We start from the raw sequence: 23865 nt of genomic DNA, 5'->3' as shown, positions 1-23865 counted from the left end.
TCCGGGCGGACGCGGGGCCGAAAGCAGTGGTTCCGGATTCCGGGCTTCGGAATGAAAGGAGGGCAGGCAGGCGAAAAACCGAGGCAGGCAGGTGGGGAAACCGCGAGGTGAACGTAGCCCTAGTTTGGTGTAGCAGAGGCTGGAGAGAAGGCGAGGACCCTAGGGAACCGGACGGGTGAGAGGAGGGGAAGGGGCGGGGGTTCTGGGTTCCACATTCCACTCCCCTCCCCCACTCCCAGAGCTAAGCTTTTGATCAGGGGCAGCGGGCGCCGGGAGGGGGCGTGGAGAGAAGCCGGGGGCACGGTGTTGGGGGGAGGGGGAGAGAAGGGTCGCCTAGCGACCGTTTCCTAGGCGACTCCAGGTGGAGCGGGGACACAGCTCCAGGCGATGGGCCTACTAATGCTCCGGGCTGGGGACGGCTGGGCTTCGTCTCGCATTCTGGGATGGAGTCTTGGGGAGTCGTTAGGGCGAACCGGGAAGTGCAGGGGAGAAGTAGAAAAGAGAAAATGTGGGGCTAACAGATGTCCCAGGCCAAGCCTTATTTTGGAAGGTATGAACTCCATGCGCGGGGGAAGAGGGACTTTGGCCACAAGAACGCGGGGGTCTATTTTGTCGGGTTCTGCTGCCCAGAGCCTCACTAGTTTTATGCCCAGTAGTCATTTGGTTAGCAAGGGTTTTTGCCAGGCTTAAGATCATAGGCTTCTTCCAGTGCCTTGCTTTCACATATTGGCCTAAATACCAAGCGTTTTGTTACATCATGGAAAGGAATATTCTGTTTTCTTAGGGGAACACCGAGAGTAGGAAATTTCATTGATTTCATTAGGGTTGGAGTGCTACTGCAGGAGAATGAACTCAGCTTTGGTTTTAGGAGAGCTTCCGGAATGTCATTAGGACTAAGGCCAATCTCTGCCCACTTTGCTATCACTTTTACCTTCTCCCTCCCTGAATTGAACAGTTGGATTAATAGACTGTGGATTCCCCATTATTCAGGGTGGTGTTGCTTTGCAGACAGGTGGCAGAGAGAGAAGTTGGCTACCATGGAGTCACCAGAGGAGCCCGGAGCATCCATGGATGAGAACTACTTTGTGAACTACACTTTCAAAGATAGGTCACACTCCGGCCGTGTGGCTCAGGGCATCATGAAACTGTGTCTGGAGGAAGAGCTCTTTGCTGATGTCACCATTTCGGTGGAAGGCCGGGAGTTTCAGCTTCACCGGCTGGTCCTCTCAGCTCAGAGCTGCTTTTTCCGGTCCATGTTCACTTCCAACCTGAAGGAGGCTCACAACCGAGTGATTGTACTGCAGGATGTCAGCGAATCTGTTTTCCAGCTCCTGGTTGATTACATCTACCACGGGACCGTGAAACTTCGAGCTGAAGAGCTGCAGGAAATTTATGAGGTGTCAGACATGTATCAGCTGACATCTCTCTTTGAGGAATGTTCTCGGTTTTTGGCCCGCACAGTGCAGGTGGGGGACTGCCTTCAGGTAATGTGGCTGGCAGATAGGCACAGTGATCCTGAGCTCTACACTGCTGCCAAACACTGTGCGAAGGCCCACCTGGCCCAGCTGCAGAGCACAGATGAATTTCTCCACCTGCCCCATCATCTACTCACTGATATCATCTCGGGTAAGTTGAAGGAGAGGGGCACATCATACTCATCTACTTAGGTATGATTAGTGGCAGTTCTAATTCAGGAGAAAGGAATCTTCAGGCTTCCTGGTATTAATTTACATTATTATTCCTGGTAGGGATTTAAATGCTTTTTGAGAGATTGAGGTGAGATTTAGCTGCTGTCATAGGCAGTCCCTTCCAGAGGAAGAACCCTGGAAAATAAAAGCAGTACTTTGCGACTTATAGTTAACCCTTGAACAACGTGGGGATGAAGATTGACATCCACATAGTCAAAGTCCATGTATAATTTCGACTCTCCCAAAACTTCACAAATATCCTGCCATTGACCTGAAGCATTATCTTATGGATAACATAAGAAATCCATTAACATGTATTTTCTATGTTGAATGTATTATATACTGTGTTCTTTAAACTACAGAAAAGAAAATGTTATTAGGAAAATCATAAGGAAGAGAAAATACATTACAATACTGTACTATATTTATTGAAAAAAACCCGCATATAAGTGCACCCACACATTTTAAACCCGTCAACTATCTACAAGTATTGAATTAAAAAAAAAAAAAAAAGCAGTGCTCACCCCCAAAAAGTAGTGAGGAGCTGTTTTGTGTATTAATGTTCTCCTCTGTCTTGCACTTTGCCTGTACCTGTGGGACTGGTTACCTAAATAAATTGATGATGAGTCAAGATATTTACCTAACAAACATTTTAAGTGATGGGCCAACTTTAGGTAACAATCCTGACCCTTGGGGGCACCTGGTCGGCTCAGTCGGTGAGCTTTGTTCTCTTAGATTCAGCTTAGGTTCTGGTCTTAGTGTTGTGGGATCAAGCCCCATGTGGGGCTCTGCACTCAGCAGAGTGTGCTTGAGATTTTCTCTCCCTCTTCCCCCTCCCCCCACTCGTGCATTCGCATGTGCACGCACGCTCTCTCTTTCAAATAAATAAATCTTTTTTTTTAGATTTTATTTATTTATTTTAGAGAGAGCGCATGCACGAGGCTTCAAGTGGGAAGGAGCAGAGGGGGAGGGAGTTTAAGCTGAAGCAGACTCTGCACTGAGCAGAGAGAGCCCCATGTAGGGCTCGATCCCATGACCACGAGATGATGACCTGAGCAAAAAGCAAGTGTCAAATGCTCAACCAAATGAGCCACCCAGGCGCCCAGTAAATAAATCTTGAAAAAACAAACAGAAAAAACAATCCTGACCCTGCAAGTGAGGTATGCAATTTAGGTTAATTTCTTACGCGCGCGCACACACACACACGATGGTAGTCTAACAAAGTGATTCATATCTTTAAAGGTACTGGCTCTAAATTTCTCTTTTAGATTGTTGGATTGCCATTGACCATGTCTTTCCTCTGACTGTCCCAGATGGAGTTCCGTGTTCCCAGAACCCAACAGAAGCAATAGAAGCCTGGATCAATTTCAATAAAGAAGAAAGAGAGGCTTTTGCAGAGTCACTCAGAACTAGCTTGAAGGTAAGGCAGATTTCTCTTTAGGGTTGGGACACCATAGTATCTATGCATTCCAGCTGTTGATCTGGCCTCTTTGATAGCTGGTGAATGAGTCATCTCTGGCTCAAAGTTAAGAACTGGGGAGGAGGATGTGTGCATGAGCCCAGAAACCACCAGCCTCTGAGCTCCACAAAGTTCCTTAAGAGAACTACTTTCACCATTGCATTAATCCTAAGCACCTTTTTTCTAAAGCACCTTTTTTTCTAAAGCACCAGTTCGGGATGAGAGCAACAGATTCTCTGCCCCAGCTTAATGTCTGAAAGAAAGTGATTGAAGGACAGTCAGGATGGCACACAGTAACTCGAGGGAGGTAGGTTAGAGCAGGATGCAAGTGTGTGGTCCAGAACCTTAAGGGTAGGTTTCTCAGCTGAGCCTTAGCCTAGAACTGATAGATGTCATCTATGATTTTAATTTTGCCAATAGGAGATCGGGGAGAATGTGCACATTTACCTGATCGGGAAAGAGTCATCTCGTACCCACTCGTTGGCTGTGTCCTTACACTGTGCAGAAGATGACTCCATCAGTGTAAGTGGCCAAAACAGCTTGTGCCACCAGATCACTGCAGCCTGTAAGCATGGTGGAGACTTATACGTGGTGGGAGGGTCCATCCCACGGCGCATGTGGAAGTGCAACAATGCCACCGTGGACTGGGAATGGTGTGCACCTTTGCCCCGGGACCGGCTCCAGCACACCCTGGTGTCTGTGCCCGGGAAAGATGCTATATATTCACTGGGTGGCAAGACACTGCAGGATACCCTCTCCAATGCAGTTATCTATTATCGGGTAGGTGATAACGTCTGGACAGAGACAACCCAGCTAGAGGTGGCTGTGTCAGGGGCCGCTGGTGCCAACCTTAACGGGATCATCTATTTACTTGGGGGGGAGGAGAATGACCTGGACTTCTTTACCAAACCTTCCCGACTCATCCAGTGCTTTGACACAGAGACAGACAAATGCCATGTGAAGCCCTATGTTCTGCCCTTCGCAGGTCGCATGCACGCAGCTGTGCATAAGGATCTGGTGTTCATCGTGGCTGAAGGGGACTCCCTGGTGTGCTACAATCCCCTGCTAGACAGCTTTACCCGGCTTTGCCTTCCTGAGGCCTGGAGCTCTGCCCCATCCCTCTGGAAGATCGCCAGCTGTAACGGGAGCATCTATGTTTTTCGGGACCGATATAAAAAGGGGGATGCCAACACCTACAAGCTTGACCCTGCCACTTCAGCTGTAACTGTCACCAGAGGCATTAAGGTGCTACTTACTAATTTGCAGTTTGTGTTGGCCTAAGTCTGTGGGGGGAAGAGCAGCTGACTTTTGCCCTTCCGTTTTCCAGCACCTACCCATCCAAATTCAAAGTCTCTGGGGCCCCCATCAGAGTACTATGTTATTTTTTGGCACATGTTGGAAAGGGCAGCACTACAGTCCTTCCTGAACCCATAGGGGTGTTTTAGACTGCTTCTGCTCATCTGGCTGCTCCAAGAGTAGGCCAGCCTGTCCTCTGCTGTCGCCTGGGAACCCTGTGCCTCACTGCAGATGGTCCAAGTAAGCCGTTTCTCAGACTGTAGGCACATCCTCCTGTCATTCCCTCATCGGTGTTAAGTGGAAGCACCTCTGATCCCAGGACAGAAGGAAAGATGCCCCCATCTTCCTTTTTTCTGTAACCTGCAAAGTGGCTAGTTGGTAATTTTCCCTCAAAGAATTAGGTGTTAAGAGTTTTCCTTCAGGCTTTGGTTGGGAGAATGGTCTAAGCTGAAGGTGTCCTTCACCAGCAAGCGCCGACTCTTGAATTCAGGACACCACGTCTCGTGTTTTCTCACTTCTCTGTCAGGAAATGAACACTTTGGGTTTTTTTGTTTGTTTGGTTGGTTGGTTTTGGTTTTTGGGTTTTTTTTTTTCTTTTTTCCCTCAGGATACATGCTATTTATTTATCTATTTTTAATTTTTCTTTAGACTATATTATTTGCTTCAGGGGTACAGGTCTGTGATTCACCAGTCTTACACGACACACAGTGCTCACCACAACACATACCCTCCCCAGTGTCCATCACCGGCCACCCTATCCCCCCACCCCCTCCCCTCCAGCAACCCTCAGTTTGTTTCCTAAGATTAAGAGTCTCTTATGGTTTGTCTCCCTCTCTGCTTTTGTCTTGTTTCATTTTTTCCTCTCTTCCCCTTTGATCCCCTGCTTTCTTAAATTGCACATATCAGTGAGATATGATAATTGTCTTTTTCTAATCGACTTATTTCGCTTAGCATAATACCCTCTAGTTCCATCCACGTGGTTGCAAATGTCAAGATTTCATTTTTTGATGGCTGCGTAATATTCCATGGTGTGTGTGTGTGTGTGTGTATGTATACACACACACACACATTTTCTTTATCCATTCATCTGTCGATGGACACCTGGGCTCTTTCCATAGTTTGGCTATTGTGGACATTGGTGCTATAAACATTGGGGTGCAGGTGCCCCTTCAGATCACTACATTTGTATCTTTGGGGTAAATACCCAATAAACACTTTGTTTTTTGTTTTTTTGGGGGGTTTGTTTTGTTTTTAAGATTTTTATTAGAGAGAGAGAATGAGTGGGGGGAGGGGCAGAGGGAGAAGCAGATTCGCCAAGGAACAGGGAGCCCGATGCAGGACTCGATCCCAGGACTTTGGGATCATGACCTGAGCCAAAGGCAGACGCTTAACTGACCGAGCCACCCAGGAGCCCAACCCTTTGGTTTTATTTTTGGCTTACTCCAAGGAGTAAGCCAGAAAGAAATAGAAAGTATTACTTCTGATTAATAGCAGAAACTTTTTTCAAATTTAAATATATAAGGTCTTTACTCTTTTAAAAGCCCTAAGGTAAGCCAAGAGATAGGAACTGTTCATACAAATAAAAGTTTTGGAAGGGATGTGTGTGTCTGTTTTGAATTCTAAAGGAGTGACTTGCTAAGGTAAATGGCTTATATACCAGCCACAATACTGATTAGATCCTGAACTTCCTTTTCTACATACAGGATCAGTGCTCCAAAAGGGGAGGAGAGCCCCATGGGGCCAGTGAATTGGGAGTCTGACAGTGGCAAAGAGTCTGGGCTGAGTATTTCTCCTCTCTTTTCCCAGTGTTAAATGTTTTTGAGTCATGCTAAATATCATTAGGCACAGTGTTACATACACAATAGATTTCTTTGACCCAATTCGAGAAACAAGGACCCTCATCCCATATCCCAGTGATATGAAGCCACATGAATTGAAGCCAGTGAATTGAAGCCACACTAAATCTCTCTAGGCATACAACAGTGTTACTTCAGGAAAGTAAAACAAGACAAAGGGAGCAAATTATCCATTACTTAGCACATTGCTGCTATGTCAAGTCTGGGCTTAAGCCCCCTTGGTCCTGTTAAAACTATTTGATTCTGTAGCAAGCAAGGTTGTCTTGAGTTCTTTCTGATCTGTGTATTTCACGTCTGTGATGTGTGACCAGTCTTATCCTTTGCTGCCCCTGCAGTAATCTCCTTGTGGAACTCTTTGAGAACTTCCAACTGGCCAGATCTGATGTGGATGTGTGACCGGATCTTGGTGATGGCTCTTACAGCCTCCTCTGGACTCCAGTTGTACACCTGAAGTACAGGATTGGGAAATCAGAGAAAGAAAGGAGCAGGTGTTAAGGTGTCCTTGACCTAATAACAGGTGCTAATGGACTCTCAGAATTTCATTATTTTAAAAACTTCATCTGGCGGGGGGGGGTGTTAAAAAACATGCCCCATATATTATAAACGGTGGGGGGCGGGGTACTATAACCCCCAGTCAACCAGTCCCACAATACGTTGCAATAGGCTGAGGGGACATCAGTCTTTCTATCTAATTCTTGCTCTGCCAAACCTCGGAAAAAGAAGGTTGAACATGCAAAGCTGAGATCCTAATTCAAGCTTGCATAGGCCTATTAGATGTCCTCTGGGATCTGGGCTATTGGTTATAAGTTTCCTGGAGAGAGTATATGGTAGATGTTTTTATTCAGCTTGTCACCAGGGCACGGAAAACACTTTTTAGATTTAAGTAGGAGGGTTATCTTTGTGTTCTAAGGATACCTATTGGTTTAGAACTCAACAAAACCACGAAACTACAGATTTCAAGCCCAGCTGGGTCAATTCTCATTAAGTCCAAAGTATCCTCCTGAGAACCCACCTCCAGTAAATGGAGTCCTAATGATCAAAGCTTTAATACTGTTAAATCACTTACCAGTCCACAGTAACTCAAAGCCAGGCCTGTTATCTCCACATTTCTTTTTTTTCTTAAACTAACCACATAACTTAGTAAACGCTCTACAGGGGCCAGGCAGGTAATAAAGATGAGTCAGGTTGGGAGCTGTGTAACAGGAAGTAATGGACTAGAGAGTATTTGCTTATAAATAGTCTTAAAAGCCTCACACCTACCAATCATAAAGTAATAGACAAAATTCCATTGGATCCTCTGTTTCTAGAAATTAATGTTCTGAACTTTGATCTGAAATACTTCAAGAAATCTTGAGTCCTACAGAGCTGTAAGTGACCAGCATTGTTATCTACAGTACTAGGTTTCCTGACATACTATTTATAAAAAATGCTTTTATTTTAGCCTTTTACTGGTGTTAACGTCCTTTGCAACTTCATTTTTTGAGTGCCTGTTGTAGGTAGTAAGTGCTTGACATACTTTCCATTCAAGCTTCATGACACATTTAGTTTGAGGATCAGAGAGGGAAAGCCACTTTGCCTAAGGTCAAGGTCACACAGCTGTTAGGTGACAAAGCCAGAGGTCAGCCTATCTGCAAACTTCAGGTGCTTTCCACCTCCCAACGGCCTGAAACTGGGGACATGGCTCCTTCCAGGAAGGCCTTCCAGTAGACCAACCATGCTACTGAATTTCTAGAAATAGGCTGTAAATAGACCAGTCCAGAAAGACCTTTCCTACCTGAATCAGGTATGCTGCCACCATGGTGGCACTTCTGGAGCGCCCAGCCTTACAATGCACATAGACACACTGGCCCAGCGCCTGGTACTTGAGAGCAAACTGGACTCCTTTCTGGAGGTTAGCCAAGGTTGGGACTCCAGTCATGTCTACTGTGCTGAGCCGCAGCTGCTCGACTCCTGCTTTCCTCCATTCCTGCAACCAGGTCCGGCAGCGTAAAAAAGGAAATGAAAAAAGCCTGATGTGAGCAGTAGGAATACAGGCTCCCAAGAGACAGCAAAACAACAAGGAAGCTTAGGGTTTACTACAATGTGAATATANAGAAGCAGGCTCATATCAGAAGAGCCTGATGTGGGGCTCGATCCCGTAACGCCGGGATCACGCCCTGAGCCGAAGGCAGACGCTTAACCGCTGTGCCACCCAGGCGCCCCTGTTTACTATTTTCTAAACAAGAAACTTCTTACAGAGATGTCTTTAAAATGGCTGACCTGCATGGTTGGTCTTTCATCAAACAACAGCTGTGCTACTAAGTTAGAATCATGTTCAAGATTTAAAATGTTCTTAAAGTACCCTTTGGGTATTTGAATCTTTAGCTGCAAAATATTAGCTGTATAAAATTCATCTACAAAAGTTGTGAACTTTTTGCATAATCTTGGCACCCATGCAGTGACCCAGCTGCAGGGCTGGGCTACTATATTTTGCAAGAGCTTTCTTTTTTTTTTTTAAAGATTTTATTTATTTATTTGACAGAGATAGAGACAGCCAGCGAGAGAGGGAACACAAGCAGGGGGAGTGGGAGAGGAAGAAGCAGGCTCACAGCGGAGGAGCCTGATGTGGGGCTCGATCCCACAATGCCGGGATAACGCCGAGCCGAAGGCAGACGATTAACCGCTGTGCCACCCAGGTGCCCCTGCAAGAGCTTTCTATTTCTCTTGTCTGTAAGTCTCTTTGCCACTTTTTTTTTTTTGAGAGAGCACGTGGTACAAAATAGAGTTACCATTTTAAAATTAAAACACACACCTACCTTTGTTAATACATTATCACTTCAGAAGAAGAAAAGAATAAGCAATAGAAGAAATAAGGCCTCTGGTATATCAAGCAATTTTTTTTTTCCCTTAAGAGTCCAGATAAGGTGGTACCTGGCTGCTCAGTTGGTAGAGCATGCGACTTTTGATCTGGTTGTAAGTTCAAGTCCCACCTTGGGTATAGATTCCTGGACCCCACCCTAAAGTTCCTAAGTCAGAATTTCTGGGGGGTGGTACCTAGGAATTGCTATTTTAACAAGACTGCCAGATAATATTTATGCTTATTAAAATGGGACAGCCACTGCCGTGGAGATTTTTCTCTAGGCTAGTTGGGTAATATAGCTGCATCGTACACGTGTCAATACCTCAGACCCAGAAATCGCGCACTTTTTGTGACTCTTTATTGCACAGGACTGACCACACTAGGGAACATTTAACATTTTGGCTAATAATTCCGGAGGCCTTGTAGCAAAGTACTCCAGGAAATCCAAGGAACTGTTATCCATTTCTTAAAAATGTATGTATGTCATCACTAATGAATATATTTTAAATGTAAGTCCATTTCTAAGGTTACAAAAAAACCTACTCGTTGAAATAATAGCCTCTTGATCAGGTTATATCAGTACAGTAAAGAAGAAAAATGATTGTGTCATGCTAATAGGTGTCAACACAATAAAGACAGGGCAACATCATTATTTATTTATTTGACATGGGGAGGGGAAGGTGAGAGACCATCTTAAACAGGCTCCACACCCAAAAGGGAGCCAGAGGTGGGGCTGATCTCAAGACCCTAAGATCATCATGACCTGAGTCCCATGCTTAACTGACTTAGCCACCCAGGCGTTGCAAGGCAACATCTTTATATGAAGATAGTGCAATGTCTAATAACCGTTGCGGAGAGTTCCACAAACAAGCACTGAAGCTTAATGAAAATTATGTTTTAGGTCTGAACTCTGTTATGACAATACTTTGGAGTCCCCCTTTATCGCTAACATATGAATAAAAATTCCCTCAAATCAATACCAAATGAAGCCTATGCAATTTTTCAAGGGGTTGTTTTATGATAAATTACTCCTGGAGACTGGGGGGTGGCCCTTCTTCTTAGAGTTTATAGGGTCTTCGTCTTGAATGCCTGAGGCAACGCTTGACAGTGCTCAGTGTTGAATGAATGAAATCAGCAAGCCATAGAAAAATTGCCTTTCGATTTGGTTACTGACTTAAGTTACGTAAATTAAGAATACATTTGTGCACAAAGAAGTAGACTTTGTCAATTCTTTAAAATGCCTTTCACCTCGGTTTCTCTTTCACAATTAGTTTCTACCTACAGCCGCAGCCATTTAAGCTTAGAGGGCGGAACTGAAGAGGCAAAAAAGCCTGGGGCACGTGTCTCTGGGGCACGGTCACCTGCGGCTCCCTCTCCCCCAACCAACTCCCCAAGGCTGTTCCAGGCCCAGCCAGGGTGGTCGAGGCGGCTGGCGGGCGCCCCTGCCCTTGTCCCTGACCCATGCCCCGCTCCCAGTCCGTCGTCACCTTTGCGGAGTTACACAGGAACCGCGTCTCATATTCCTCGTTCATGGTGATCACCCCGCGCACGTTCTCGTCCTCTACCAGCTGCCGAGGCAAAACGGGGGCTCAGAAAGGGCAGCTGAGGCACGGGCGTCTCTCGCCGGCTCCCAGTCCCGCCGCGGCCCGGCCTCCCGCCCGGCTCCCCCGCCACGGCTCACCCTGCGCGTCATGCCCCGCAGCGGCAGCGCACCCAGCAGCACCGTGGGGTCGATGCGGTGGTACCAGTCGCGGTGCGCCCGGCCCGGCACTTTCCCGCGGAACACGGTGTACAGCAGCGTCGGGTAGAAGAGCACCCGGGCCAGGCCGGCCTCCAGCAACGCGCCGGCCGCCATCCCGCCCCACCCGGCCTGGCGCAGCCGCGACCCGCCCACGCCCAGGCTCGAGGTCGGCGGCCGCGAGAGCCCCGAGGGCGACTGGGACGAGGGCTGCGAGTCGTCCGCCGCCTCGAACGAAGGCGACGCGGTCGGCGCGGGCCCCTCGGGCGCCGAGACGTCGGGCCCGACGTCCGGGCGCTCGGCGGGGGGGGCCCCGGGACCAGGGATTCCCCGGCCGGCAAGTGGGACCCGGCGGTGGGAGGACGCGTCCGCGGCCCGAGGCCTGCGAATCTACGGCGTGTGAAACCGGGACGCCTGCCCGTGGCCGGCGGCCTCCCTCCCGAGGGAGGAGGCTGGGACCCCAGGTGAGGGGGGGCTCTGACCCTGCGAGTGGAACCGGGCCCCGGGCCGGGCCGAGGAAGGGCGGCCCTGGTCACTCTTCCCAGTCCCCGGCCAGAGGGTGGGGGGCTGGGACCGAGGCGAGGGTGGGACCCCACAAACGGAAAGACTAATCCAGGAAGAGACTCTGTGGTAGGGGCAGTCCTGAAGGGGACAGTTGAAGAATGGGCTTTGAGCTTTTAGGCGGCGGGGGGCTGGGGGGTGGCGGCGGAGAGGGCTAGCGGGGCACCTGGGTTGATATGGCCCTTCCCCCACCCTCCCCATCTGCCAGAACTCGTGCTCCCTCCTGCCCAAACCCGTGTGTGTGTGTGTGTGTGTGTGTGTGTGTGTGTGTGTAAAGAAAAAAATATGTAAACATATCTAATAAATTATGGAAATATATTAAGAAAGTATTGTGATTAGTGTAAATATAAAAACCACACCCTACAGAGAGGTAAGAGGAATTGTTGTGATGCTGCTTCTTTACATTAAGGGGAACATGCATCTAGTGCTATTTATTTCTTTATTGGTACCTGGTGCTTTTTAAAAAAAGTTTCTTTCCTCCTTGTCGAAGTCATAAAACATACTTGGGGTGCCTGGCTGGCTCAGTGGGTGGAGCTCGCAGCTCTTGATCATGGGGTTGTGAGTTCAAACTCCGCGCTGGGGTTAAAGTTTACTTAAGAAAAAGCTTAAGAAAAAAAAAGTCATAGGTACTCATCACAATTGGAAAATACAGTGAAGTAGAATTTGCTCTAATTCCCCTAATTTCACCACTTCAGATACATTTCTTTTTTCCTCCAATTTCCTATGTGCACCACTAGAAAACTTCTTTGTAACAACTTTATTGAGATATAACTCAACATACCATACAGTTCACCCATTTAAAGTGTACGATTCAATGGTTTTTAGTATATTCAGAGTTGTGCAATCATCGCAACCAATTTTGCTCATGTAGTTTAGAGAAAGAGGGCACGAGTGGGTGGAGGTGTAGATCTCATGATCCCGAGATCACCACCTGAGCAGAAACCAGGAATAGGACGCTTAACCAACTGAGCCACCCAGGTGCCCCACCACAAACGATTTTATAACATTTCATTATTCCCTTGCCCCCAAATCCCATATCCCCTTATCCCCCACCCCTAGGCAACCACTAATTTGTCTCATAGATTTGCCTGCTGGATGTTTCAAGTACATGGACTCCTACAGTATGTGTCTTTTGTGTCTGGCTTCTCTCACTGAGCATAATGTTTTCACGGTTCACCAATGTTGTAGCACGTGTCACTACTGTATTCGTCTAAGTAGGCACCACACCCAGCGTGGAGCCCAGTGCAGGGCTTCAACTCATGACTCTGAGATCAAGACCTGAGGTGAGCTTGAGAGTCAGACGCTTAACTGACTTAGCTACCCAGGCACCCCAGTACTGTACTTTTTAAAAATTGCCAAATAATATTCCGTTGTATGGATATATCACATTTTGTTTCCTCATTTATTAGTCAACAGACATTTGACTGTTAACACTTTTTGGCTATTTTGAATAATGCTGCCGTGAACACTCATATACAAATTTTAGTGTGAACATACGTTTTCACTTCTCTTGGATATCTAAGAGTGGAATTATTGGGTCATATGATAACACTATGTGGTCTATGTGTACCATATTTAGAAAGCGTTGTAGGGGGGTGCCTGGGTGGCACAGAGGTTAAGCCTCTGCCTTTGGCTCAGGGCGTGATCCCAGTGTTCTGGGATCGAGCCCCATATCAGGCTCCTCCGCTGTGAGCCTGCTTCTTCCTCTCCCACTCCCCCTGCTTGTGTTCCCTCTCTCGCTGGCTGTCTCTATCTCTGTCGAATAAAAAAAAAAAAAAAAAAACTTAAAANCTTAAAAAAAAAAAAAAGAAAGCGTTGTAGGGGCACCCGGCTGGTTCAGTCAGTTGAGCGTGCAACTCTTGATCTTGGATTTGTGAGTTCAAGCCCCATGTTGGCTTTAGAGATTGCTTAAAAATAAAATAAAATAAATTAACTCATTGTAATCATGTTGACAAAATTTTATATCAATTTTTTCCATGAAATGTGCCATGAGGACTTCCCATATTATTACATTGTCTTTACCATTTGGAATGAACCTAATTACCACACCATAATGTGATCATTCTCCTGTTATTGGACATTCAGGATATTTCCAAATATTTTTTTATAATTCCAGCATGAATTTTTTTTCTGTATTTCTGTATTTTCCGTATTTAGAATTACTTTATTAGGATAGATTCTTTTTTTTAGAAGAAGATTTTGTTTATTTGACAGAATGCGTAAAGCGAGAGCACAAGCAAGCAGAGTGGCTGGCAGAGGGAGAGGGCGAGCAGGCTCCACACTCAGCAGGGAGACCAATGTGATGCCCGACTTGATCCCAGGATCCTGGGACTATGACCTGAGCCAAAGGCAGCTGCTTAAACCAACTGAGCCACTCAGGTGCCCCTATTAGGATAGGTTCCTAAAGTGGAATTACTATGTCAAAGAATCATTTACAATTTTTGATTTATACAAAGTATATAACCTGAAAAATTCCATCCTTACCCCCAAACTCACTCTTCAGAAATACAAATTTTTATACACATATTTTTCCAACATTTTGTGATGAACATTTTCATGATAAAGTAACTGAATAACTGAATAAATTGAACCAGAAAAACCCATATAACCACCATCTAAATTCTACAATTAACACTTGGTTTTATCACATATTCACCTGTTAATCCATTCTATTTTTTAAAAGATATTTGTTTTTTTGTTTTAGAGAGAATCTTAAGCAGGCTCCACGCCCAGCCATGAACCGACGCAGGGCAGGGCTCGATCTCACAACCCTGAGATCATGACCTGAGCTGAAATCAAGAGTCAGACACTTAGTGGACTGAGCCACCCAGGAGCCCCTAAGATTTTATTTTTGTAAATAGCCTCTACACCCTACATAGGGCTTGAACTCACAACCCTGAGATCAAGAGTTGTATGCTGCAGTGACTGATCCAGCCAAGTGCCCCATTCCATTCTATTTTTGATACACTTAAAGTCTATTTTGTAAAAATTGGCACATTCTCTATTTACTGCTGTGTAACCTGCTGTTTACTCAACAATTTTTATAAATATTATGCCGTGTCACTGTAGATACGTATACATTTACTTTGTGGTTTTCAAAGCATTAGTATTCCAATATATGGATTTCTTNAAAATATGGATTTTTTTTTTTTTTTTTTTTTTTTTTTAAGTAAACTCTACCCTCAATGTGGGGCTCAAACTCACAACCCAAGATCAAGAATTACATGCTCTATGGACTGAGCCAGCCAGGAGCCCCCAATATATGGTTTCCAATTCAGTTGAAAACTATTTTAGAAGCCTGTATATTCCAGACAATGTTCTAGCACTTGGGATATGTCAGTGAATGGTATTCCTGTATGGACTGTATTTCGGGGTAGTTGGTGAGGGAAATTTCTTCTTTACAGCAGACTTCCTGTTAATAAATGTGGAAGGAATAATAAAATTAGAAATTCAGTATTTTGTATTCCAGCTAATAAATGTGGAAAGAATGATAGAAACTCAGCATTTTGCATCCCTAGTCAAATAATGGATCCAGTTAATGGTCATCAGTGGACAAAAGCATTAGATGAAACCCTGAAAGGAAACTTTACCTGGAGGAATTGGGCTGTAGCCACCTGAACCACTCACTGATTAATCCCCACATTGTTAAAAGCAGGACAAACTGCCATTATACATCTCCAGATGCTCATAGCCTCAACCTCAAAAAAGTCCAACCTGAGGGGCGTCTGGGTGGCGCAGTCATTAGGCGTCTGCCTTCGGCTCAGGGCGTGATCCCAGCGTTCTGGGATCGAGCCCCACATCAGGCTTCTCCGCTAGGAGCCTGCTTCTTCCTCTCCCACTCCCCCTGCTTGTGTTCCCTCTCTCGCTGGCTGTCTCTATCTCTGTCAAATAAATAAATAAAATCTTAAAAAAAAAAAAAAAAAGTCCAACCTGAATTTAAACAGGCCTCAAGATATTGCTTTTTTCTTTTTTTAATGACAACTTTTTATTTTTATTTCTATTTCACTAACTACTTAAGAGACTGAATATCTTTTATTTTTACACACATGTATATGTCAAGTTTTTCTAATTAATTAATTTTTTATGTGCATTTACATACTATTTTATATTTTGTAGTTTAATCATACACATGCACACACACTTTGGTCTTACATTGTTTATGCAGTGAAACCAAAATCTTTTCCTCATGCTCATTATTGTTGTTGTTGTTTTTTAATTCCAGTGTAGCTAACAGATTTATAAGAAGCTAACTTTTTTTTAAAGATTTTAAAAATTTATTTATTAGAGAGAGAGAGAGAAGCAGGCTTCCTGCTGAGCAGGGAGCCTGATGCAGGGCTGGATCCCCGGACCCTGGGATCATGACCTGAGCCGAAGGCAGATGTCTAACGACTGAGCCACCCAGGCGGCCGGGGCTAACTTTTCATTTCCAGCAAGTATAGACGATAGAAGGGTAAGTGAAATGGCATCACATGCAACAATAGACAAACCCAGAGCATAGATATTCTACAGGAACAGTTGACTCCGTTTCTGCAAGGCAAAAGCATGGGGAAAAAAAAAAAAAAGAATGGGAAATCAGCTCTCAGATCAGGAGTCCTAGAGACATGGTAACCAGAAATTGTGTGTGGACAGCGTGGATCCTGAGTGAAATGAATCAGCTATTAAAGTCATGTTTTGGGGGCACCGGGCCGGCTCAGTCAGAAGAGCACGTGACTCCTGATCTCGGGCTCATGAGTTTGAGCCCTACGTTGGGGGTATAGATTACTTGAATAAAAATAAAACTTAAAAAAAAAAAGCCATGTTTTTGAAATAATTGGAGACATTTGATTATGGACAGAGATAATACCAAAGAGTTATTGCTAACTTTGTTAATGTGGTCATGACATTGTTGCTGTGTAAGAAAATGCCTATAAATGTGCTTATTACATGCTTACTAAAGTATGTAGACATACGTGACATATAAGGGATTTGCATCAAAATACTGTACCAAGAAAAAAAGCAACTACACAAATATGCCAAAATATTAATCATTGTTGGAGTGATGTTCTGTGGGGAGTCATGATGCCCTTTGGCCTATTTTTAAAAATATTTCATAATAAAAATTAACCATATAGTTTTTACCGTGTAAATGTATGCTTTATAAAATGGTAAATACAGCAACTAAGTCTTTCATGAGTTTTTCATTAAAAGTTCAACCACATTGTGTGTAGATATTGTTCATTAGTTTTTACTACCCTAATAATAATCCCTTATATGATTATACCATCATTTATTTTTTGTTTATTTATTTTTATTTTTTTAAAGATTTTATTTATTTATTTGACAGAGAGACAGCCAGCGAGAAGAGAGAACACAAGTAGGGGGAGTGGGAGAGGAAGAAGCAGGCTTCCCAGCGGAGGAGCGCGATGTGGGGCTCGATCCCATAACGCCGGGATCACGCCCTGAGCCGAAGGCAGACGCTTAACGACTGAGCCACCCAGGCGCCCCTATTTTTTATTTTTTTAAAGATTTTATTTATTGGAGAGAGAGTGAGAGTGAGGCAAGCAGGAGGGAGGGGCAGGAGGAGAGGGAGAAGCAGACTCCCCGCTGAGCAGGGAGCCCCACGCGGGACTCGATCCAGGAGCCTGGGATCCTGACCTGGGCTGAAGGCAGACACTTAACCAACTGAGCCCCCCAGGTGCCCTATACCATCATTTATTTACCCATTCTCCTGTGATGGAAATTTAGGTTGGTGTCTGATTTTACTGAATAAGTGGTTTCAGCTTTTTTTTTTTTTTAAACAAGGAGTTTAGTAGTTTTTTTGGTTTATTTTTATTTATTTATTTTTTTAAGCAAGGAGTTGGCATGCCCGAGTGGCTCAGTTGGTTGAGCATCTGCATTTGGCTCTGGTCATGTTTGCAGGGTCCTGAGATCAAGTCCCATGTCGGGCTCCCTGCCCAGCGGGGAGTCTGCTTCTCCCTCTCGCTCTGCCTCCTCTCCTCTGCTCATGCTCTGTCTCTGTCTCTTAAATAAAATCTTTAAAAAAATAAAAAATAAATTAACAAGGAGTTTAGTGGGGTTTTTTGTATGTTTTTTGATTTCAGCTTTTATGCAAACATTTTACTGTCATTCCCTCTACCCTGGTTTTGGTTTGCAGTTTCTGATTATAATAGTAACATATACATATTATAAATGCAAGCACTTCAAAATTATATATAAAAAGTGAGAGTTTCCGCTAATCTTACCTCTGAAGATAGTTAATATTTCAGTTAGATGTATATTCCCCCAGGGATTTTGGTTTTTTTCTTTTTAGAGACTTAACTGTCCACCAAAATTCTTTATCCACTTCTCTTACAATATCTGAGCTGTCATATGCTCAGTGTCCCTTGAAGTAGGAGGTGATACAGGACTCAGTCACCTCCAATGGAGTGTGAGAGGAAGTGATGTGTGCCAGCATCAGGACCAGCAGGCCCAGTCCATAACTCCTCCACGAGTCTTCTTCACACTCTTTTTCTCCTCTTGGGGGCTAGAGTGGTGATGAAGATGGCTGGAATCATCTCAGCAGGAATGAGTTATACGTGGCAGAGTCCCCATCACTCTGGGTCACTAGGGGTACCTGGGTCGGTTAAGGATCTGCCTTCAGCTCGGTTTGTGATCTGGGGGTCCTGGGATGGGGAGTCAGCTTCTCCCTCTCCCCCTTCTCCCACTTGTGCTCTCTCTCTCGCTCACTTACTCTCTTTCTCAAATAAATAATAAAAATCTTTTAAAAATATCTGGGGCTCGTGGGTGGCTCAGTCGGTTAGACATCTGCCTTCAGCTCAGGTCATATATATATATATATATATTTCTTTTTTTCTTTCTTTCTTCTTTCTTTCTTTCAAGATTTTATTTATTTGATGGAGAGACACAGAGAGAGAGGGAGGAACACAAGCAGGGGGAGTTGGAGAGGGAGAAGCAGGCCTCCCAGTAGAGCAGGGAGCCCAATGCGGCGGGATCCCAGGACCCTGGGATCACGCCCTGAGCTGAAGGCAGACGCCTAACGATTGAGCCACCCAGGTGCCCCTTAGGATTTTATTTTTATCTAATCTGTACACCCAGCATGGGGCTTGAACTCACAACCCCGAGATCAAGAGTCACATGCTCCACTGACTGAGCCAGCCAGGCGCCCCTAGATAGTTTTCTAATAGCTTTTGATAGACGAATGTGTAATAATTGTACTATCATTTTTTCATTTCTCAAAGTTATAATGTAAATAGTTACAGAATATTACTTTAAAAATTTTACATTTTACAAAGATATATAATATATATGTAAACAGAAGTGACTTATATGAAAAGCTCCAAGGCACGCAGTTTCAGGTAGGTATTATTGCTATCTATACCTTCACTCCATTTATTAAGCTGCTTCAAGTTCATAAATTTACAATGAGGTACAGAGCCCAACCAGGATGGGACAGAATGTGTCCGAAGTTAGAAGGGGAGTGCATGGCTCCTCAGTGACGGCTCTCCTAGAGCGCATGGTTCCAGTGTTCTTCCCACATATCTGAATGGGACCTTCTGGATCCCCTGACTGTGGCTGGTTTTGTTTCCTGATTCCTACAAGCACCCTGTTGTTCCCTAGGACATTGATCCGAGCTCTCCTTGGGGCCCCTTCCATGCCCCTCAATTACACGTGCGTGAGATTTCAGGAGAGCCGAGCCTTTGGAAGGTTGGGAACGCTCGCCGAAAGGCGGCACCTCCATGCCAGCATACGCGATCCTGAATCCTACTGCAGAAACTGTTTCCTTCTGGGGATGGTGAATCCTAGATCATGACCAACAAGCAGATGTTCTAAGTGGCTTCCTCTGAGACTTTCTCCCCAGGAGGGAGCCATCTGGCCACTTGCTTTTTATCACATTTCTAATAGCTGCTCCATTTCCTCAAGGGCTGTTTTAAAATCATTTACTTGACTGTTATGTAAAATCTGCTATTCAACGAACTGGGCCCTCTCCTCTTCTTTAATCTTCAACTTTACTTTCAGGTCCTGGAACTCCTCCATCTGTCTTTTGGCTGTTTCTTTAAAAAGCTTCAGCTCATCTTGCAGTTTCTAACAACAACACAGAGCCCATGGGATCCGTGTGGATTCTTGCTCTGATGCCAGGGTCTCGCTGCCTAAACTGGGTTGGCACCCTTGCCCAACTGTTGGCCTGCAACAGCTCCAGCAGCCCCGCCTATTGGGTCGGGTCCTCCAGTTCTTCCTGAGTTTCAGTCAACTTCTGGGCAACTGCCCCCGGACAGCCTCCAGGAGCTGGTTCTTAAGCTTGAGCTCCTCCTCTGATTCTGCTTACTTAGTGGTTCCCAGGGTGTTCTGACCTTTCTCCTGATGGTGGTATCTGCAGTTTCCACCTGCCCATTCTCTTGCTTCAGTTTGATAATTTTTTAAAAAAATATTTTATTTATTTGAGAGAGAGAGAACATGAGCAGGGGCAGAGGAAGGGGCAGAAGAACAAGCAGACTCCCTGCTGAGCCAGACTGGGGGCTGTATCTTAGGACCCCAAGATCATGGCCTGAGCTGAAGTCAGACGCCCAACAGTTTGATGATTTTTGTACCGTCATTCTTTGAACCTCCTGAATGAAGAAGTCTGGAAACCTTGACTTCTTTGGACTTCACAGATCATAGGCTCCGAGAAGCGGTTCACATTTGTAGGCAGGGGGGCGGGGGGCGGGTGGGAGGGAGCGCTGCTGAGCTTGGAGGGAGGCTGCAGAGCATACACTATCTTAACCATGCAGGTCATTGTAGAGGCCACACTGGCTGTCCCCCAGTGCCTGCTGCTCCTGCCCATGGCTCTAGTTGCTCTGGTTTCCAGATATCCCACAGCAACGACTGGTACCGTTATATCCGTAACCATTTCCCTGTTGATGGATGGGGAACCAGCTGGGTAGCACCTTTTTTTTTTTTTTTCAACCAATAATAAATATAGTCGATTCCATGAGGGCAGAGACCTTGTCTATTCATGCCTATAACTCCATTGTCTAGCCCAGTGTCTGACATAGTTGGCATTAAGAAGTACTAGTTGGCTGAAACAAAGAATGCTACAGAAAACACCTTGTAAATGCTTTGCCTACTTAACATTTCTGAAGGAAGCATTTCTAGAAATACAACAGCCATATTAAAGGATATGTGCATCTTTCTGAGAGGGTCACGGGGAAATTTTTTAGTTTTTTTGAGTATGATTGACATACATGAACTACACATATTTAAAGTATACACTTTAGGGGCGCCTGGATGGCTCAGTCATTAAGCATCTGCCTTCAGCTCAGGGTATGATCCTAGTGTTCTGGGATCGAGCCCTGCATCGGGCTCCTCTGCTGGAAGCCTGCTTCTTCCCTTGCTTGTGTTCCCTCTCTCGCTGTCTCTCTCTGTCAAATAAATAAATAAAATCTTAAAAAAAAAAAAAAGTTACATGTGTGGAGCACATCTTTAAAAAATAAAATAAAGTATACACTTTAGGGTCACCTGACTGGCTCAGTCCGTGGAGTGTGTGACTCATGATCTCAGGGTTGTGAGTTCCAGACCCATGCTGGGTATAGAGATTACTTTAAAAATGAAATCTTTTTAAAAAATTTATTTATTTTTATTTATTTTTTAAGATTTTATTTATTTATTTGAGAGAGAGTGAGAGAGAGCCTGTGAGCATGGGCAGGGGCAGAGGGAGAAGGAGAAGCAGACTCTCAGCTGAGCAGGGAGACCAACAGCAGGGCTTGATCCCAGGACCCCCAGATCATGACCTGAGCTGAAGGGAGACAATTAACTGACCGAGCCACCCAGGTACCCCAAATATTTTTTTAAATGAAGTATACACTTTAATACATTTTGATATATGTATGTACTTACGAAACCATCACCGTAATGGAGATACTGGAATGTGCCCATCACGCCCAAGTAAGTGTTCTCACATTCCTTTGTAACCCCTTCTCTCCCAAACCTCTTTACTCCCTCACCCTATTCCTCAGCAACCACTAATCCGCTATAGATTAATTAGCATTTTCTAGAATTTTATATAGATAGACGTGAATGTTTTTAATTTTAACGACTATTGTTAAATTTCCCTCCAGTATGGCTGTCTGTGTATACACTGAGAGAGACTGTTGCTCACGACTCATCAACTTTTTAAATTTAATTATTTAATTTATCTCCCATTTGACAGTCCAAAAAATCCATATTGTTTTAATTTTAATATCTTTATTTATTTGTTAAGATTGAACTTTTTTTGTTTATTGGCCATTTGTATCCTCTCTGTGAATTGTATATTCATTTCCTTGTCCATTTGTCTAATAGGTTGTTTGTTGTTATTCTTTCTGGCCATAGAAAACATGCGAATTCCAAGTGCATGGTGTGATAAATTTCACATATTTATACATCCATGAGACCACCGCTCAGACTAAGATGTAACACATTCCAATATTCCAGAAAGTTCTCTCCTACCCCCTTCAGTTCATAGTCAGTCCCCTCTTCCTGGCAAAGATTACCTCTATTCTGACATGTCTTATTATTTTTGCCTCTTCTCAAACTTCAATTAAATAGACATACAATATATGCTCTTTTTTTCTGACTTGCTTCGCTTAATAGTATGTCTGTGAGATTCATCCACATTGTTATATATAGTAGCAGTTTCTTCCTTGTTATTGCTATATAAATGGCCCATTATAAATATATTCTACAATTTACTTATCTATAATTTACAGTTTGGGTTATTATTTTTTGGGAGGTTATTATTAGTAAAAGTGCCACAAACAATTCTTTCTGTACTTCTTTCTGTTGGGAATGGAATTACTGCATCATAGGGTATAAGTCCATTTAGTTGTTTGGGTTTAGTAGATACAGTCCAACAGTCTTCCAAAGTGATTGTACTAGTTTTTATTGCTAGTAGCAATACATGAGAGTTCAAAAAAAGAAAGCTTCCAGGCACCTGGCTTGCTCAGTTGATGGAACATGTGACTCTTCATCTCAGGGTCATGAGTTCAAGCCTTGGGTGTGGAGGCTACTTGAAAAAAAGAACAGAGAAAAAAAGAAAAGAAAAGGAAAGAAAAGAAAAGAAGAGGGAGGAAGGAAGGAAGCAAGCAAGCTTCACTGCAAGTCTCAGTGGGAAAAGATGGTCTTTTCAAATGGTGATGGATCAACTGGATGTCCACACGGAAGACAAAAGAAAAGAAACTTGACCCTTATTTCACACCATACACAAAAACAGCAGATGGCTCTTAGATCTAAGTGTGAAAGATTAAAACAGTAAAGGAGAAAATTTTCATGACCTGGGTAAACAAAGATCTCTCAAACAGAATACAGAAATCACCGACCATAAAATAAGGACCAAAAAACAGGGGCTTGGAAAAAAACAAAAACAAAAAAATAGGGCCTTATTAGAATTAAAAATATTTTTCATCAAAAGAAGCCATTAAGATGGTAAAGGCAAGCCACACTGGGAGAAGACATAAGCACTACACATATCCAACAAGGAGCTTGTATTCCAAAATGTAAAAAGAATTGGGGCACCTGGATGGCTCAGTCAGTTAAGTGATCTCAGCTCAGGTCTTGATTTCATGGGTCTTGACAGGGTTGTGAGTTTGCTCACATTGGGTTCCACGCCAGGCATGGAGCCTACTTAAAAAAAAAAAGGGTGTGTGTGTGTGTGTGTGTATCCCCCTGCTCTCTCGCCGTCTCTCTGTCAAATAAATAAAATCTTAAAATTTTTATTTATTTATTTGACAGAAAGCATAAACAGGCGGAGCAGCAGGCAGAGAGAGGGAGAAGCAGACTCCCCACTGAGCAGGGAGCCCAATGTGGGGCTCGATCCCATGACCCTGGGATCATGACCTGAGCTGAAGGCTGACTTAACCCACTGAACCACCCAGGCGCCCCTCTTTAAAGATTTTTTATTTTATTCTTTTTAAGAATTTAAGAATTCTTTTTAAGAAAAAACCTTACTCTTTTTATGATTTTGGTGTGACCATCTTCATCCACTCCCCCTCCCCTGTCAATAAATATTGTTGAATTCATTAATAAACATATCTAGGTGCTCAGTATGAAAAAGGAGAATGAATTGCTTAGCCTTCGGAAGCTCCCTGGAACATACCCATGAGTTAGATGAAGGTAGGGTTCTCAACCATTTTCTTATTCTCGTCTTTCCAGGTTTTTTTTCTTTTCATGGGGACTGACTTAGTAGATATTTCTTGAAAGGCAACCAGAAACTTTTCCCTATTTTATCTGCCTCTTGACTTAACAGCTCCCATTGGCAGAGAGGAAGGAACACTTGTTGCAGGGTACTAGTGTTACTCTTGCATCTAGTTACCAAGGAGAGCCATAGCGCATCAGCCTAAAGTGGTGGGTGGCTGGAGAGCCAGCATGATAATTATATGAAAAGCACAAATAGGCTCTTAGAACTTCAAAGGGCTTCGGGGCTCAGACAAAATACTAAG

General features: G+C 44.3%; 2 protein-coding genes and 1 pseudogene across 6 annotated transcripts; 1 reads left to right on the top strand and 2 right to left on the bottom strand.

The window, feature by feature from the left end:
• Positions 1 to 8: 8 nt before the first annotated feature.
• KBTBD4 (kelch repeat and BTB domain containing 4) lies at positions 9 to 5104 on the top strand. Of its 5 annotated transcripts, none has more exons than XM_034645297.1 (4): positions 9 to 175; positions 1013 to 1626; positions 3002 to 3108; positions 3568 to 5104. In XM_034645297.1, exons 2-4 carry the CDS (start codon positions 1038 to 1040, stop codon positions 4426 to 4428), a joined length of 1557 nt encoding a protein of 518 aa, XP_034501188.1. In that variant the 5' UTR covers positions 9 to 175; positions 1013 to 1037; the 3' UTR covers positions 4429 to 5104. The 5 variants fall into 5 exon arrangements, with proteins under 5 accessions (XP_034501188.1, XP_011226297.1, XP_011226298.1 ...); XM_011227995.3 differs by having other exon boundaries at positions 37 to 175; positions 1009 to 1626; XM_011227996.3 differs by having other exon boundaries at positions 41 to 175; positions 991 to 1626.
• Positions 5105 to 5941: 837 nt separating this feature from the next.
• On the bottom strand, positions 5942 to 11195 carry PTPMT1 (protein tyrosine phosphatase mitochondrial 1). The gene is made up of 4 exons (XM_002921655.4): positions 10820 to 11195; positions 10626 to 10706; positions 8074 to 8265; positions 5942 to 6746 (listed from the first exon to the last, which is right to left on the bottom strand). The coding sequence occupies exons 1-4, from the start codon at positions 10991 to 10993 to the stop codon at positions 6588 to 6590; spliced, it is 606 nt and encodes a 201-aa protein (XP_002921701.3). The 5' UTR covers positions 10994 to 11195; the 3' UTR covers positions 5942 to 6587.
• Positions 11196 to 19303: 8108 nt separating this feature from the next.
• Positions 19304 to 20007, bottom strand: LOC100479992 (annotated as a pseudogene).
• Between the last annotated feature and the right edge of the window lie 3858 nt (positions 20008 to 23865).

The sequence above is a fragment of the Ailuropoda melanoleuca genome, chromosome 16, assembly GCF_002007445.2.
Source record: "Ailuropoda melanoleuca isolate Jingjing chromosome 16, ASM200744v2, whole genome shotgun sequence".
Classification (NCBI taxonomy): Eukaryota; Metazoa; Chordata; class Mammalia; order Carnivora; family Ursidae; genus Ailuropoda; species Ailuropoda melanoleuca.
The sequence above is the reverse complement of the archived record's forward strand: the minus strand, read 5'-3'. Positions and strand labels throughout refer to the sequence as shown.